This window comes from Zootoca vivipara, chromosome 7 (genome assembly GCF_965207765.1).
Source record: "Zootoca vivipara chromosome 7, rZooViv2.hap1.1, whole genome shotgun sequence".
Taxonomy (NCBI): Eukaryota; Metazoa; Chordata; class Lepidosauria; order Squamata; family Lacertidae; genus Zootoca; species Zootoca vivipara.
This window is the reverse complement of record NC_142590.1, coordinates 61,967,338-61,985,452: the sequence shown is the minus strand read 5'-3', so window position 1 is coordinate 61,985,452 and position 18,115 is coordinate 61,967,338. Positions and strand designations below refer to the sequence as shown.

Here is an 18,115-nt window from a genome sequence, read left to right as displayed (position 1 = left end):
GTTAAGTTTAGGTGGTTCAAAATATGTTTTGTGTCTTTTGGATGATTTCAGCCATTTTTCCTGGGTCATAACACTGAAAGAGAAGGGGGAGGCTGCCAGAGTGATACAGGAGTGGGTAGCCGAAGTAGAACTGCAGTTCTCCGTCACTGTCCAGTGTTTTCAGAGTGACAGGGCGGGAGAGTTTTTGAGTGCAGAACTACAAGGGTTTTTCCGAAGCAAGGGAATTAGGCACAGGAAAACCGCTCCTTTTAGTCCACAGGAGAATGGTTTAGCTGAAAGGAAATTTAGAACGCTGTCTGAACTGGTGGAGGCAACGTTGTTTGATGCAGGACTACCCCAGAAGTTTTGGGGGGAATGTTATAAATTTGTGAATTATTGTTCAAACCGCGCTTTTAATTCAGTTGTGGACAACACACCCTACTACATGTTGTATGGCAAAGTTCCGGAGGTGCACTATTTCAGAACTTTTGGGTGTGAGGCTTGGGTTCTAATTCCAAAGCAGAAGCACAGAAAGGGAGGATCAAGATCCAGAAAAATGATCTTCTGTGGTTACGAACCAAACTCAAAGGCTTGGAGGTTTGTACCAGCAGAGGGGGACCAAACCCGCGTTCACATTAGCAGGAGTGCTACGTTCTGTGAACAAGAGGGCTGGAGACGCATTCATGCTAACCCCGAAGTTCTTCTTGACTGGTCTTCAGGTTTTGACCAGGAAGAGGAAACTCAGGTAGCTGATGCTGGAGTTCCAGGTGCTGCAGGACCAGATCCAGGTCAGGCAGCTGGTCCAAGTGGTGTAGCTCCTAGGGAAGTGAAGCAAGTAGTCAGAAGCGCACCGACTTCACCCCAGGTCAAGCCTGGGAAGTACAGCAAACGTGGTAGGTCACCCACTTCACCCAAAGCGAGCCCAGAGGGGGCTGCAAAGCGTAGTAGGTCTCTTGACAGTGCTGCTAGTCCGAGAGAGCCACAGTCAGAGACAAGCAGTTCGGATTTAGAGGGGGAAGATGTGGGACCAAGGCGTTCAAAACGCACCACGAAAGGTAAACCACCTGAAAGGTTTTCAGCTGTCAGTGTATGGGCGAACCTAGCAGTGTGTGAGCCTGAAAGCTTTGAAGAGGTGCAACAGTTGTCAGTGGAGGAAGCTAGGAAGTGGAAAGTTGCAATGGAGAAAGAGTTGAACTCCATGCAATCTCTTGGTGTGTATAGCCTAACACAGTTGCCAGAAGGTAAGAAAGCAGTCAGTTGTAGGTGGGTCTACAGGCTGAAACCCACAGTGACTGGAGAGCCTCAGTACAAGGCTAGGTTAGTGGCTAGAGGTTTTACTCAGAAGAAAGGAATCCACTACACAGATGTCTTTAGTCCGACTTCGAGAGCGGAATCTTTCAGGATGCTTTTAGTGACTGCAGCGCAGAGAGGCCTAGTGGTCAACCACTTTGATGTGGACACCGCTTATTTGAACTCTGACCTCCAGGAGGAGTTGTACATGTTGCCTCCTCCAGGGTTTGAGAGTGACGTGCCAGGTCAGGTGTGGAAGCTGCACAAGTCGATCTACGGTCTGAAGCAATCCGCTAAAGATTGGAATTCATGTCTTGATTCTGTTTTGAAAAGCCTAGGTTTCAGGAAGAGTCTAGCTGACAGTTGTCTGTATCTCAGAGGTGAAGGAGAACAGCAAGAACTGTTGCTTGTCTATGTTGATGACTTGATCTGCTTAGCAAAGAGCCAGATGCAAGTGCAGAAGTTTGCAAAAGAGCTAGGCAAGAGGTTCAAACTCAAGAATCTAGGTGCAGTGAATGTTTATCTAGGTGTGCAGATAGACAGAACTGAGGATGGAAGTTTCTTGCTCAGTCAGAAAGGCAAGATTGAACATTTGCTTGAGAAGTTCAGAATGTCTGACTGTAAAGGGGTCAGAACACCCATGGAGACAAACTTTGTGAAAGATTCACAAGTGAAAGACAAAGTAGCGTTTGAGAGTCCTGAAGTGTTTCAGTCAGCGCTAGGGAGTCTGTTGTATTTGTCACAATGGAGCAGACCAGATATTGCTTTTGCAGTCAATTTGCTCAGTAGAGAAGCATCGAAACCTAGCGTGCATGCTTGGAATGGCATTAAGAGAGTGCTTAGGTATTTGCAGGAGACCAAAGAGTATTGTTTGGAGATGTCAGCGCAAGGTGAGCCACAACTCACTTGTTTTGCAGATGCTGATTGGGCCAATCAGGAAGACAGGAAGTCAGTGACTGGTTTGGTAGTCAAGTTTGGAAATGCCCTGATTGGTTGGCGGTCGCGCAGGCAAAGCCTAATAGCAATGTCTTCCACGGAAGCCGAATTCTGTGCGTTGTCTGCGACATGCACTGAATTGGAGTACTACAGATGTTTGGTCCAGGAAATCTGGGGTGATTGTAGCCAGCCCATCACTGTTTGGGGCGACAATCAACCATCTTTGAGACTGGCGGAGTCTGGACAGTTCAAGGCCAGAACCAAACACTTAGACATCCGCTTCCGAAACGTATGTCAGAGCATACAGGTAGGCTTGGTGAAGTTGAGGTATTGTCCAAGCCAAGAGAACCTAGCAGATGGGTTCACAAAACCCTTGAGTTTCCAACGGCATGGGGAATTCTGTGAAGGGTTGGTTTTGGGGTAAGTTTGGATACCCGCTATCCCCAGTGTTCAGGTGAGAGGGGGTGTGATGAGTAACAAGTAACTAAAGAGTTAACTGTGTACTGTAGCACCTGACCACTGAGGAATATCATGTTACAGAATGTACCAGAAGTGTTTCTGTATGTTGCAGTTGGTTTCGTTTCTGCCTGGGAGACGGTCGCAAGATGTCTGCGCTCTCACCAGGTTGTTTGTTATTTTTCTCTCTAGAATAAACTTAAGTAGTTATTAAGAACACTTTGGACTCTGTGTGTTCTTAAGAGGCTTTTTATCCAACGGCTATACAAGCTTTCGCTGTGTGAGAAGACGAACTCTGCTGTGTGTGTGTTTTACTGCCAGCCCGGTTCTACGTAAGCAGAGAAGCTGAGAGGAAGCGCGCCGGGCGATAATCAGAGGCTCCTAATTGAGTCATAAACAACTCAACGGAGCCCTATACCCGTCACAATTCTATCTAGGAAATATTTATTTGTTTTGCAGGAAACAAGTAAAAAATACTATAATGAACAGAATGTGAGAAGCTAATACATAGTTGCCATGCACATAACTACCGTATAGTTGCTCTTACAAGAATTTGTGTATCTGAAGAAGTGTGCATGCACACGAAAGCTCATACCAATGACAAACTTAGTTGGTCTCTAAGGTGCTACTGGAAGGAATTTTTTTATTTTGTTTCGACTATGACAGACCAACATGGCTACCTACGTGTAACAAGAATTTGACTGAGCTTCTGGAAAGGAGGAAGAGAAAGCTGTACTAGACTTTGTTCCCTCATTACTTCCTTGTGGTGACACTTACTGTTTAAAGTAGATAGCTATGCTAATAAAGATATGGGTGTAGCTGCAGTTGCAACACAAGAACAAGCTTCCTCTTGTAATGGTAGCCTGGTCTGAGGAGGATCTAGCTTTAAATTCATATATTCATAAATTCATATATTCATATATTCTGGCCTGAAAGGAGGCTGGGTGCTACTACAAACTTGAACTTGTGCAGCCATAGGAAGCACAACTGGTGGAAAGCCGTGGCAGCAACTTGTGTTTGGAATAGAGAACAGCTAACATGAAGGACTTAATGACTTTTGAGGAACAGGTGGAGCAGATTGCAGAAGCATTGCTTGCTGACTTCCCAGGGCAAAAATCGGAAACAGAATTTCGTGTCCTAAGTGTGTGTGGTGAAGGTAAGATTATTTGTTCGTGGAGAAGTATGAAGGTTTCTAACCACTTCCTCCCTCTTCTAGAGCTGTGTAACCAGGAACTGCCGATTAAAATTGCATGCAAGCGAAGAGGCAGGCGAAGAGGCTTGGTATAAAACTTTTAGCTGGTTAATAGTCTGCTAACACTTGCGGGTACAATAAGAGTTTGTTGCCTTGCTGCCATAATACAACTACTATTACTACTACTACTACTACTACTAATAATAATAATAATAATATCTATACCCCACCCATCTGGCGGGGTTTCCCCAGCCATTCTAGGCAGCTTCCAACAGAATATTAAAATACAATAGTCTGTTAAACATTAAAAGCTTCCCTAAACTGGGCTGCCTTCAGAATGTCTGTTACGAATGAGGGTTGGTTTCACATTGCTGTGGTAGCAGTTTGATATTAAGTCAATAGTTAACACTGAAGTTTGTTTATAGTATTTATTCCTTGTTCTTCATTACAGAAGGATTTTCTGAGCACCTTAAAAATTGTCTGTGCCCATATGTTGGGGGGGGGGAGCTATTTCACGCAGGTAACTGACATTCAATTTTCCCATGTGTGCAATTAGGCAGGGGTATTCACAGAGAAGTAGTTTTTTAAAAAATGCCTCTGAGTTCTAAACCAATGTTTCCCATCCACAGTAGTGGATAGTCTATGATGGGGTGGTATGTACATGTCCTTATCCCTTCAATTATTACCCAGCCTGCATTACAATCCCCCCAATTAATTGTGTGTTTATCAATGCATATACCGTACTTTTCCGTGTATAAGACGAGGTTTTTTTAAATCTAAAAATTATGTTAAAAATTGGGTGCCGTCTTGTACACGGATAGTGCATTGGGGCGGCATGGGATTGGTTGCTGTGAGCAGGAGACTGTCAGCGGCAATTGGGAGTGTTATTGGTGGCTGCGGAAAGGGCTGGTGTTGATTGGCTGTCGCTGCGGCAATTGGGCGGGTGAGCTATTTTCGGCAATCCCCGATTTAAAAAGTTCCACAACTCTGGGCCATCCCCCACCCAAAAGCTGAACAACTCTGGGCAATCTCCCTCTGCCCCCCAATTTCGTAATTTGGAGTCCCCCCAAATAGGGTGTGTGTTATACACGGGGGCAAGTTATACACGGAAAAATACAATATATTCTCAGCAGGTGCAGAAGAGCACATGTTAGCATATTTTACAATAGGCAAAATGAAGGCTTGTGAATTGGGGTGGGGTGAGGAAAACACACTCACAAACATTTATAACCTGTCACTGAAAGCAGATTCTTGCAGAAGACTCTTCCTGGATCTGTCGCCAGAAAGCTGGCTAAGGAAGTCTGCCTGCTTTTCTGCTTCCTCTGATATTTTCCCACTTTCAGCAGAGGATGGCGCTATAATTAACCCATGACAGGATGTAATTCAAGTGTTTTGCAGGCAATTAAAACCTGTTAGGAGAAGGCAATCTTTAGCACTCCCCAAGTTGGAAACTGTCCAAGGCTGTTTCTCCTTGAAATGCAGTCAAAACCTATGTGCAAATGCAAGATCATTTCATATCTTGCTCTTCTGTGTAATGACTGCAAAGATGACAACAAGTGAGTTGGGCGGTTGTCATGGTTGCTTATTACTTTATTATGAGCAATCCAAAAAGGAAAGGCGTTGGTAGCATAGAAAGTTACAATTGCCATGTCTTTCGCCAGGCCCATGTCCTTCCCTGTTTGCCAGTGCTACCAGTGAGACAAGAGATGAAGCCCAGCAAAGTCAAAGGCAGATCTCACACTTTCAGGGTAATGTACATATCATTTTTTTAGGAACCACCTTCTGAAGTAACATAGCACAAAGTAAGCTGATGCTACCAGAGGAGCACAAATTCAGTTTTCGCACAAAACTTCCTGCGAAGCAGAGAGTTTTGTCTGAACATGCTCTTTGTCACTCTAAAGCTTAGCACAGTTCTAAATACTAACACTCAGTGTATTTGGACATAGCAGGACAGTCAGCCCAAGCTGGGCACTGGCAGTTCACTTATTCAGTTTATATCTCTCTTCTGAAGAGCTCAAGGCAGTAAACATGGCTCCCTCATCCTCCAAATTTCATCCTCACAGCAATGCTATGAGGTAGGGTTGGGTTGAGAAATGGCAGGTGTCCCAAAGTCAGCTAGTGGAAAATTGAACCTGGGTCTCCCCAATCCCTGCTTCAGCACCCTGCTCAATATTCCATACTGGCTCTGAAATTGCCATGTAAGGCAAGGCCTTTAGGCTCACTGGAATGCAGGAGTATTTTAGTACAGTATAGGCGATGTGGTATCACCCCTCCTGATCGAAATGCACAGGAAGATCTTGAGATGAAGAATGAAGTCAAGGAAGCACCCGAAAGGGGAAATGTAGCAATGGGCGACTTAAACTACCCTCGCAGAGACTGGCCACATATATGTTAAGTCACGACAGATACATTAAATTCCTTGATGCCTTATTGATGATGGAACCGTCAGGAGGTGTGGTGATGGTGGACCTAATCTTGATTGGTTCCCAGGACCTGGTACAGGATATAATAGTTGAGCCATTTGGGAGCAGTTATTATAGTGCTATTAAATAAAAATTCAAAGAAGACATTCATAGAATTGTAGAGTTGGAAGGGACCACGAGGGTCGTCTTCTACAACCCCCTACAATGCAGGAATCTTTTGCCCAGTGTGGGGTTTGAACTCGTGACCCCAATATTAAGAGTGTCATGCTCTACCAGCTTAGCTATGTTATGTACGTAGCCGTATGTTGTAAATGGCCAGTTGCAAATAAAATCTGACATGGTCGCATCTGATTTCAGAAGAGGAAGCTTCCCCAAATGAGAAGATTGCTAAACAGGAAAGTGAAAGGCAAAGTCAAGAGGGAGACAACTCTAAAATACTTGGGAAATAATGCCTGACGAAGGAGGAGGGAAAGGATAGCTATGCCACCATGCTTGTTTAGGGGCCTTCTGGAGTTCTCTGCACCAAGGATGACGGTCCTTGGTGTCATAAGGGCCAGAGCATGCGCATACCCTTGTGTGGTCTGGTCTACAAGAAGAGGGAGCCTTTTGCCTTGGGATTCTCATGACAGCATGGCTAAGGCTGGACCAGAAGAAGTCACTGTCACGCAAATCACACAGTAGCAAACTAATGTGCACTTAAGGAGAAGCTGCAACATACAAGCGTTCATTGTCCCTCTAGGCTTTAGGGATTTTTATTATTATTTGGGAACAGCATTGTAAAACTGGGTGGGCAAAAGGTAGGTAATAGGTCTCTGGGTGGTTTGGAGCAGATCACCAAGGGTTTCTGACACTGAACTGTATAACAGTAGAACAACACATACACCACTCCAATCAGTTTGCTGAAACAAAGAGGGGAAAACAGTAAATGGATTTTTGTGTGTTGGGACTATGACCTGAATTCTAATCCCGAAAGCTATTTTGTGGGGCGACATACCTTTAGAGGTGCCTTATCCCTTAATTCTCAGTATATGTTTGCCCTTCTTTTGTATTTGGTGCCAGCTGGTGGACATCTGAGTTTGGGGGGTGAGGGTGGAGGGAGTGAACCCACTCCCGTTACAAGAGGAGAGGAAGTTGGTGTCTGCTTGGAGATGCAGGAGTTAATGTTTCCTAACAGCCTGCTGCATCCCTGCCAGAATATCAAAGCGAGGTGTGATGACTAAAGATATATGGGCTGGACAGCTGCAGGTTGAGTGGGAATTTCTCTCTAATACATGTAAAATAAAACAAACCTTTTCCAGCCTCTCCACCTCACCTTCCATGCTTGCTCTGTTCTCTTTCCTCCTCTGTTCTGTGTGTAGTCTTGCCTTTTTCATTGTGTGTTCTTTGGGATAGCAGTTTTGTGTAGCCCTCTCCAGACAGTGCCTAAAGCTGTCTGGGTTATGCCTAGATATAATTAATATTACTAAAACGTTACTAGGACTTAAAACATAAGTCTCTGTTTACTTTCTTCCAAGCTGAACATAGAGCTGCAAGCTCTTTTGACCCAGCTCCTATTGCCGATACCCTGAGGCGCCTAGGAGATCAGTTTAATGCAGACTTGGAGAGACCAGCGCGGGAGGTCATAGAGGCAGAGGTAATATACCTTCCTACCTCTCCAACAAAAAAACACCACCTCAATCTCTGCTCATAGGGAACTTCCCTGCTCTGAATAAAACAGCTTCCATGTACAGGGCCGGCCCAGCCATTAGGCAGGGTGAAGCTGCCACCTCAGGTGGCAGAAGCCCCCAAGGTGGCTCTCCCGCAGGCACCCCATCCTGATGCTGGCATTGGCATCTATTTCTGGTGAGGTCTTGCAGAACACAGAAGTAATTTAGAAAAGATATCATATTAAAAAGTAGGCACCCATATATGTACAACAGCCACCCAGTGAACTTGACATTCTCTACCTGAATAAGTAGCTGAGAGCCTTGTTCTTAAGATTCTATTCATCTTAAAGATACAGTAACATATATCAACATGGAGCGTGTGTCCCCATTCACCCCCCCAATTTTCCACCCCAACATCTGCACGCTGCATGGCGTGCTCATGTCACTTGTGCATGCTGCACGGTGTGCATGTATTACACACGTGTGATGTGATTATGTCTTGCATGCTGGCCCCCTTAATCGTGGGGGCAAGCTGGCTCGCCTAAGTGTGTGTGTGTGTGTGTGTGTGTGTGTGCGTGTGTGTGCGTGTGTGTGTGCGTGCGTGCGTGTTGCACATTAGAGCTGCCTCCCCAGTGTACTGGCCCTTTATTTTGTAGTCTTGTGTGTATGTTAGAAATTTCCATTCTCTGTTTACAGGGAAGGAAATTCAAAGAAAACGTTGAGACTCTCAGCAAGACCTGGACAATTCAGAATCCTGAGCTGGAATATGAAAGAGCTTTCCTAATTGTCGCTGTAAAGTTGTTTAGATACATTGCAAAGAAGGCTCATAGTGTAGCCCAACCGCGCTTATTCACAGAGGCAATCGATGCAGCTCCGGAAGTGAGACGCTATATTGAAAGGCAAGGAGGCTGGGTGAGTTAAGTTAGCATTTGGGTACCCAGTTCAACCATCTCCATTCAGCAGTTCACCCAGTGAAGTGTAAAAACTCCCAACACTTTCTCAATACAGCGATGCTTTAGTTTGTTTTCAAGATTTATTTCCTGCCTTTCAATCAGAAAATCTTTAAGGCAGTTTACAAGGATTAACAGGGCACCAGGGCTGACCTAAAATCTCCAGGTTTGCCTGGTCCCCTCCAGGTGGCAGAGGGAAAGGTTTCAATCCCCAGGTGGGTGAGGGTGCCTTAAAAATAATAATAATGAAGAAGACTGTGCATGTAGCTTGTAAGCTTCAGTCCAGCTAGAGCTGGCTGCAAATTACTGCATACATTCTAAGGGGGTGGTCTGCTCTCCTCTGTCTCCAGGGCTCAGTGAGAAAGAAGAATAACTAAGGGCTGCCTCCATGACATCACCTGGGGTCACCTCTAGGTCTCAGGTTTGGGCCCTGAAATCTTAGGGTCTGGGATGCTCTTGACCTGGCAACCCTACAACTTACAATTTATTTACAGTATTTTTATTTATTAAAATAGTGCTCTTCACCCGAAGATCACAGGGCAGTTCACAACATAAAAATACAAAATGAAAACACAAAATACATCCCCCAAAACAAAACAAAAAAAACCCAACCAATAACCCACCCACCCCCACATTTAAAAGGACGTAGAATGTTAAATCAGCCGCATGCCTGGTTGAAGAGAAATGTTTTCATCTGGAGCCTAAAGCTGTGTAATGAAGGCGCCAGTCAAACCTCCTTGGGGAGAGCCTTCCACAAAATGGGGAGCCACCACAGAAAAGGCCCGACTTAGTGTTACCACCCTGCAGCCGTCTCATGGAGGAGGCACATGAAGAAGGGCCTCAGAGGATGATTGCAGGGTTCAGGTCAGTTCATATGGAAAGAGGCGGTCCTTGAGGTGTTGTGGTCTTGATCCATTTAAGGCTTTATAGGTCAAATCCAGCACTTTGAACTAGACCTGGAAACTGATAGGCTGCTAGTGCATTCAGGCCAGGATCAATGTAATCTATCCTAGAGATTACCAGAGCATAAGATGGCAATAGTTTGCAATAGAGCAGCGCCAAATTTAGGGCAGTGTGGGTGGTTCTCCTGCACAGGGTGCTGAGCTGAGGGGGCAAAAAAATAACATTAATAACAATAGTAATAATAATATATTTATAGGGGTGCATACTGAGAAGATCCATTTAAAAGCAGCTGTGCCAAAAGGAATTATTGTGAAAATCAATATTATGGGGTGCCACCAAATTTTGTCCTTGCTCAGGGTGCTATTTTATGAAAATCTGCCCCTGCAACAGAATAGAACAACAGGCAGAGACACAGCTGATGGATGGTAACAGGGTGTAATTGCAGGGCAATTGGCCGTTGGAGCTGGGAGGAGGGGAAGCAGCTGCTCCTTCTCTGTCTGATATATGGAGATATCCTATTCCTAAAAAGAAGAGGGTGCAGCCCCCCAATGCATGGGTGCTGTTGAGTTTAGAGGCCGGGGGCACAGAACATAGATAGAGACGATGTTTGCTAAATCAGTAGCTTATTGTAGAGTACTTTCCCTGCTCACAGGAGTCCCTGCTACCAGAATTTCCATAAATCTTGGGATGGAGCAAGCTGTGCTTAGACCATTCTGTTCTGAATCAGGAATGGATCTGCTCAAACGTCACAGGCACACACCCCTCATTTTGTCTGTATGCCTCCGTTACTTCCAGTATTTATCTCGAGCCTTGTCTCTGTGTGATGGGATCTTTACAAGGTGCTTCTAAGCTAGAACTTTTATTTCCATTTGCTCATTTTTCTTCATTTTTCCAATTAATACCTTCTTTTTTATTTTAGGAGAACCTTGAAAACAGAAGAGGACAAAATAATCCCTAATATATCACTTTTAATAAAATATGCCTAGCTCTGCTTTACTACTCTAAGAGAAATGGAGCTGGTAAACTTTCCTGCACTAGAATTGCACACGACCTGCCTTTATTTTGCTTTGTTTTAATTTAAAACACCAAATAAAATAAAATGATGGTGTCTACCGGTAGGTGTTGTGAGCCTTCCGTGATGCCCAAAGTCACTCATGTGACCACACTTGTGCACAACATTCCATCTTTCATTGGCTTGGATTAACTGATTGTATGTTCCTGTGATAACTATATAGTTTTGCTTTGAACACTTGGAAAATTGGGCCACATATTTCAGCTCAACTCTCTAGGTGTACAGTGTTACCTCTACTTACGAATTTAATGTGTTCCAAACGCACATCCGTAAGTCGAAAAAATTTGTAAGTCAAATCCCATAGGAATGCATTGGGAGAAAAAATTCGTAAGTTGAAAAAATCCTATCTAAACCGCATTCAAGATGGCGGACGGAGCTCCGTTCGTAAGTAGAAACATTTGTAAGTAGAGTTATTCGTAAGTAGAGGTACTACTGTATCTCATTTTGCCATCTGCAAAAATAAGCCTAGTTTTGTTTTGTTTTTTAAGCTTTGTAAAGCACTTTAAGGTGGCACGGGTGGCACTGTGGTCTAAACCACAGAGCCTAGGGCTTGCCGATCAGAAGGTTGGCGGCCGAATCCCCATGATGGGGTGAGCTTCCGTTGTCCCAGCTCCTGCCAACCTAGCAGTTCGAAAGCACGTCAAAGTGCAAGTAAACAAATAGGTACAACTCTGGCAGGAAGGTAAACAGCGCTTCCCTGCGCTGCTCTGGTTCGCCAGAAGCGGCTTAGTCATGCTGGCCACATGACCCAGAAGCTGTTTGCGGACAAACGCTGGCTCCCTTGGCCTACAGAGCGAGATGAGCGCCGCAACCCCAGAGTTGTCCGCGACTGGACCTAATGGTCAGGGGTACCTTAACCTTTTTTAAAGCACTTTAAAAGACAAAAAAGGGAGGGGTCAACCAACATAATTTTATACTTGCCCACTCTGGCCATCCTTCCGTGTTTCTCCGAAAATAAGACACCGTCTTATATTTATTTTTCCTAAAAAAACCACTATGGCTTATTTTCAGGGGGTGTCTTATTTTTTTATTATGTATGGTACAGTTTAACCTACAAGGTTAAACTGCCTATCACTATGGCTCATTTTTGGGGTATGGCTTATATTCCTTGAATGCTTAAAAATCCTGCTATGGCTTATTTTAGATACATCTTATTTTCGGAGAAACAGGGTTTGTAACAGGGCTATGGAACCTGTGGTTCCTTAAGATGATGTTGGATTCCAGTTCCTTACCAGCCCCAATCAGCAACGTCAATGGTCAGAAATGATGCAACCTGTAGGCCAACAACTTATGGAGAACCACAGGTTTGCAATCCCTGCTGTATAAAACAGTAGGGCATTTCCCCTCAGTTTCATTTAGTGCCACTATAGCATGGAGAATAGCTCACTTTAGGGTGTTTTACTAAATTTAATATCTCCGAAATTTGATACAGTACCTCCTTAACTTGTTCATGCCATTACTGCTCTCTGCATTCTAATCTCAACAATAAGGCTGAATTGGTTATGGGTGATTAGTATAAAGGATTCTGCTTTTGGTGATGATTAGGCAGGGGAAAATTCCTTTCTCCTGGGGTGGTCTGAGATGTTCTGGCACGTGAGACCTAAGCCCCCCACCCGGTGACCCACGATGAAGCCTCTTTAGCCCACTGGGCTTTGGAAAGTGGTTCTCCTCTACAGCTTCCTCCTCTACAGTTCTTTGCTTTCCTGGGCCAAAGATTTTCACTAATAAATCCAATATGCTCTTAAATAGACTGTAATAACCCTCAGGGTAATAGTTGACAATAAGCACACTCTTACATTATATAGATATGATGTTCCAATGAATCAGAATGAAAGAAGCCATGAGAAGAACCATGAACACCCAGCGTAGAATACCCCATGGGCTATAATTCCAGTTTCTAAAACAGAGGAGGAAAGGGAGTGAAATCCTAAACAACTGCTCTTACTGATTTTGCAAGAAAATAAATTACAAACTGGAGTCATATCTCAACTAAAGGAAATTTAACCATTATGAGCCCTGTATCTTGTGATGGGGAAAGACAAGCTTTTACTCTCCTGGTGATGATATACACCACCACCCGGCCATTTGTATACATCTTGGCACCAAAGGGAAATTGTAGTTATGCCTTAACTGTGGACCCCTCACCCCCACAATTGATTGCTGCAGAACAAAAGGTGTTAAATGCTAGTTTTAGCCTCCAGCAAGAAAGCAATAGCAATCATAGATAAGGTTACAGGTAGGTAGCCGTGTTGGTCTGGATCGAAGTAAAATAAAAGTGCATGCACACTTCTTCAGATACAGTGAAATGGAAGTTTCCAGGCACTTATGTAGAGAAGGGGTGGGGAGGGGTGGGGATGGGGAGGGGGGATCACTCAGAAGGGTGGTGGAAATGGGTGATTGACTGACTGATAGCTGTTGATGACCGCAAACGACTGCAAATGGTTTTGCATGAAAAAGCAAGGGTTGAGATGGCTGAAGATCGCTTATCATGTATAATGAGATAAGAACCCGATATCTCTGTTCAAACCAGGTCCCTCCACCACCCTTCTGAGTGATCCCCCCTCCCCATCCCCACCCCTCCCCACCCCTTCTCTACATAAGTGCCTGGAAACTTCCATTTCACTGTATCTGAAGAAGTGTGCATGCACACGAAAGCTCATACCAAAATAAAAACTTAGTTGGTCTTTAAGGTGCTACTGAAGGAATTTTTTTATTTTAATCATAGATAAGGTTTGGAAGTGGGTGTTGGTGGTTGAACTTCCCAGTCCTTGAAAGTGATACTTTGAAGTCACATAAAAGTGATGCATTTAAGACACATAAATTGTTGTTTAGTCATTTAGTCGTGTCCGACTCTTCGTGACCCCATGGACCAGAGCATGCAAGGCACTCCTGTCTTGCACTGCCTCCCGCAGTTTGGTCAAACTCATGTTCCTAGCTTCAAGAACACTGTCCAACCATCTCGTCCTCTGTCATCCCCTTCTCCTTGCACCCTCCATCTTTCCCAACATCAGGGTCTTTTCCAGCGAGTCTTCTCTTCTCATGAGGTGGCCAAAGTATTGGAGCCACAGCTTCAGGATCTGTCCTTCCAGTGAGCACTCAGGGCTGATTTCCTTCAGAATGGATAGGTTTGATCTTCTTGCAGTTCATGGGACTCTCAAGAGTCTCCTCCAGCACCATAATTCAAAAGCATCAATTCTTTGGCGATCAGCCTTCTATATGGTCCAGCTCTCACTTCCATACATCACTACAATACTAGGAAAACCATAGCTTTAACTAGGCCCGGCCCTACGTACAGGCTGGGTGGCGCAGGGCACCATGGCACCGGCCCGCCAGGAGAGCGCCGCGAGCTGCGCCCACCCGCTGGCCGACCGGTCTGCCGCGCAGCTGCGCCTGCCCGCCCGCCTGCCGCGCAGCAGCGCCTGTTGCACCCGCGCGGTGCGCGGCGCCCACCCGCCCACCGCGCTGGGGAACGGGGTGGGAGGGCGCCGGAACGGGGCGGGAGGGCGCCGAAGGGATCCGGCGGGCGCTGGAGGATCCGGCACACCATGGCGCCGGGAGCGCTTAAGACGGCGCTGGCTTTAACTATACAGACCTTTGTTGGCAAGGTGATGTCTCTGCTTTTTAAGATGCTGTCTAGGGTTGTCATTGCTTTTCTCCCAAAAAGCAGGCGTCTTTTAATTTCATGACTGCGGCCACCGTCTGCAGTGATCATGGAGCCCAAGAAAGTAAAATCTCTCACTGCCTCCATTTCTTCCCCTTCTATTTGCCAGGAGGTGATGGGACCAGTGGCCATGATCTTGGTTTTTTTTTATGCTGAGCTTCAGACCATATTTTGCGCTTTCCTCTTTCACCCTCATTAAAAGGTTCTTTAATTCCTCCTCACTGTCTCCCATCAAGTTTGTGTCATTAGCATATCCGAGGTTGTTGATATTTCTTCCGGCAATCTTAATTCCGGTTTGGGATTCATCCAGTCCAGCCTTTTGCATGAATTCTGCATATAAGTTAAATAAGCAGGGAGACAATATACAGCCTTGTCGTACTCCTTTCCCAATTTTGAACCAATCAGTTGTTCCATATCCAGTTCTAACTGTAGCTTCTTGTCCCACATAGAGATTTCTCAGGAGACAAATGAGGTGATCAAGACACATAAATAGTTATGCTAATTATAGTCAGACGTTATTCTACATGCACTGATTAAGTCATAGGAAACGTACCAAATTTTGTGTTCAAACCCAACCAGAGTATACCCACCCCCAAACTGGCAAGTACAACATTTTTTCATTGTCTCCTTTATTGGGAATGTGGCAGATAATGAACTGGGGCTCATTGTTTCTAGTATGCACACCAAAGCAGAAATAAAAGGTTGATTTAGAAACAAAATGTGGATTCTGTTTATGCAAAGTTAGCTACCAAATATAATCTTCTGATTAGATGGCACTTACCTTTCTGTGACGTTATGATGAGAAGTGGCAATGGAAGACAGAGATGTGTTTAAATTAAAATCGGAAATATCTGGGAAAGCTGTAGTAACCTCAGCTGTAGATGAGAGAGTGGAGGGAGGACTGGTTTGCACATAGTGACGTGTTGTAGGAGCTGAACAATAGCAATGAAATATAATTTGTTATATTTACAGTCCTGAGCAAATTGCTTGTGCTATGAGAAAGGCAGCACACTCTTTACACTGAAAAACACTACAGAAATGATTCATGGTTATTAGCTGTGCAAGCAATGAATAATGAAAAATAATTCTTGGTTTAGGGTGCGATCCTAGAATCTCTGGAACTGGCATCAGAGTGGCCAAAAGGTAAAGTGGATCTTTCTACAGTAACTGTTAGGGAGAGGCAGGCAGAAGAGGATTTTTGTTCTGGCAAGTCTCCCCATTGCAGGCATGGAAGCTCGGATACCTCGCTGTTCTTCTATCAGTGGTCTGTCATCAGCAACAAAAGTGGACAAGCCAGACTAGAGTAGGACAAGCCCCCGTTTCCCGGGGACCATCCTTGGATTTACAAATCAGTCCTATACAAAATCCATTGAAGTTGAAAAGTGTCCCCGGATTCATTGAAAAAAATCTGGTAACCTTAGAGTAGACCGGGGAAGACATTGGATTGCACGTCATGGCCTGATAAGAGCTGGGATGTGAGTATAGTCCAGGGCCTCAGACAGCAACCAAACAATACCAAAAACTGCCATCAGCCCCACCTCACCCCCCCCAAAACCCGCACCTGTGGTTTATATTAATACCATGGCATGTGGGAAATCCTCTCCCCTCAGTGGTCATGATTGCTCCTCCCCATATTGCAATGGGGGTGGGAGGGAAGAAAAATTATAAAGAACATGCTGTTTTTTTTAAAAAAAAATCAATAGGATAACATGCCATAGAGAAGGAATTGGCTAGAGCAATCAATAGAGGCCAGAACAGCAGCATGACAGCCATTCCACTGAGTTAAAAAAACCAACAACAACTTGGATTTTTTGAAACTGAGCATATTGCAGATATTAATATTGTACAGCTTGAAGCGGTATGATGAATAAAAACTGACTCCTCTTGGAATAAGAATTATCTGGACCAAAATATGGTTCCAAAGCTTTACTAACATAACTTTCTTCAAAGAGACATGAAAAGCAAATTATGTTACATCCAAATAGTGGCATAAAATCAAGTGTTCATTCAAGCATAGGTACATCTTCTTAGTAATATAAGATTAGTCTAAACAGATCTGAAATCAAAGGTCTTTCTCTCTGCACACAGATTCCATTAGCTTGTATTCCAGCCTGAGGCTGTTTTCTCCAGTAGAGACTCATTTGCACATATTTGTCTTTGGTTGCTTGAGAACAAAAGACAACTCCCACAAAATGGAGATTTGCAACTGAATACCTTACTCGTGTGATGTAAGGTTAGGTGTGTGACACCTTGCTATTAGCAGCATGAATGAGAACAGAGGAAGACTGCTTGTATAAGATTGCACTGTAAGTGCATAAACTACTGGGAAGTTCTATGCAATCCCTAATTGCTCCAGTTATATATGTAACTGGAATGCCAATTTTGGGGGGAATCTATGCATACTTTTCTTGGCCTTCCTAATGTAACATGACTGGTGCCTACTGAGTAATCCAGCCTTGTACTGTATTTAACAACCCTCCTGGTAGCCCTAAGTGCCTAGAAATTCTATGCCAGGGGTCAGCAACCTTTTGCAGCCGTGGGCTGGTCCACCATCCCTCAGACCATGTGGTGGGCCGGACTATATTTTGAAGGGAAAAAAAGAACGAATTCCTATGCCCCACAAATAACTCAGAGATGCATTTTAAATAAAAGCGCACATTCTACTCATGTGAAAACACACTGATTCCTGGACTGTCCGTGGGCCGGATTGAGAAAGTGATTGGGCCACATCTGGCCCATGTGCCTGAGATTGCCTACCCCTGCTCTATGCAGAGGAGTGCATGGAATTCTATGCTGGCAAGGGAGAAGGGTTAACAGTGGAAGGATACATTGTTCTGTCCTTTTTCTGCCAGCCCTCTTGGTTTCAATTCCAAATGTAGAGGAAGGAAAGTTTCTTTGTCTACAACCAAGCACAGAAATGGTGGATACTTGCAGAGAGGGGACAGATTAGTTTGCCATTTTGTTCCTCCTCCACCAGTCTGCTTGGTAGAAGTCCTTTAAAAAAAAAAAGACAACAACAACCAGGCTTTAATGCTTACCACAGAGGAAAGGACATCCCTTCCTCTTTGGCCAGCATGAAAAAAAAATGGAGCCTGCTAACTTTTATGTAGTTGCTGTATTTATGAGGCTGACTTACTCCATCAGAGCCGGTAACAAGAACTTTATTTCTATTTGCATTATAACAATAAAGGTAGTGATGAGACTCATATGATACCTTACCTTTATTTACCTTCAGTTTCACTGAAGTCATTATGTCAGTAAAAGGCCTATCAATTCCACACCAATATGTTCCTGAATCATCTTCTGTCAGCTGGTGCATTGTCACCCAAAAGACCCCTTTGCTGTTATCAAGGAGTGTCAATCTGCTTTTATGGTTCCACTTCGCAAACTTCTTTGTTTCTCCTAAAATATCACAAGATGTTCGGGAACTTCCTCGGCACCAATATTTATTGTCAAATCTGTATTCCATATCATAGAAGCAAGTTATTGTTGTGCTTGTCCCCTCTGTGGCTATCTCTTCTGTATTTTTCTGAATGAATGCTGTAAAACAATCTGTTGGGGGGAAAACATGGGGTGATATGTCAAAAATGTACCTGGGTAATTGCAT

The 18,115-nt window shown here is 44.3% G+C and overlaps 2 protein-coding genes across 3 annotated transcripts; one reads left to right on the top strand and one right to left on the bottom strand.

Annotated features, from left to right (window-relative positions):
* The first annotated feature begins 219 nt into the window (after positions 1-219).
* BCL2L15 (BCL2 like 15) lies at positions 220-10,893 on the top strand. 2 transcript variants are annotated; one of them, XM_088674405.1, is made up of 5 exons: positions 3,556-3,817; positions 5,515-5,601; positions 7,791-7,909; positions 8,619-8,834; positions 10,695-10,893. In XM_088674405.1, exons 1-5 carry the CDS (start codon positions 3,700-3,702, stop codon positions 10,731-10,733), a joined length of 579 nt encoding a protein of 192 aa, XP_088530531.1. In that variant the 5' UTR covers positions 3,556-3,699; the 3' UTR covers positions 10,734-10,893. The 2 variants fall into 2 exon arrangements, with proteins under 2 accessions (XP_088530532.1, XP_088530531.1); XM_088674406.1 differs by lacking the exon at positions 5,515-5,601 and having other exon boundaries at positions 220-3,817.
* On the bottom strand, positions 10,718-18,115 carry LOC118088496 (CMRF35-like molecule 8). Its single transcript, XM_035122209.3, has 3 exons — positions 17,728-18,115; positions 15,290-15,440; positions 10,718-12,744 (listed from the first exon to the last, which is right to left on the bottom strand). Exons 1-3 carry the CDS (start codon positions 18,113-18,115, stop codon positions 12,645-12,647), a joined length of 639 nt encoding a protein of 212 aa, XP_034978100.3. The 3' UTR covers positions 10,718-12,644.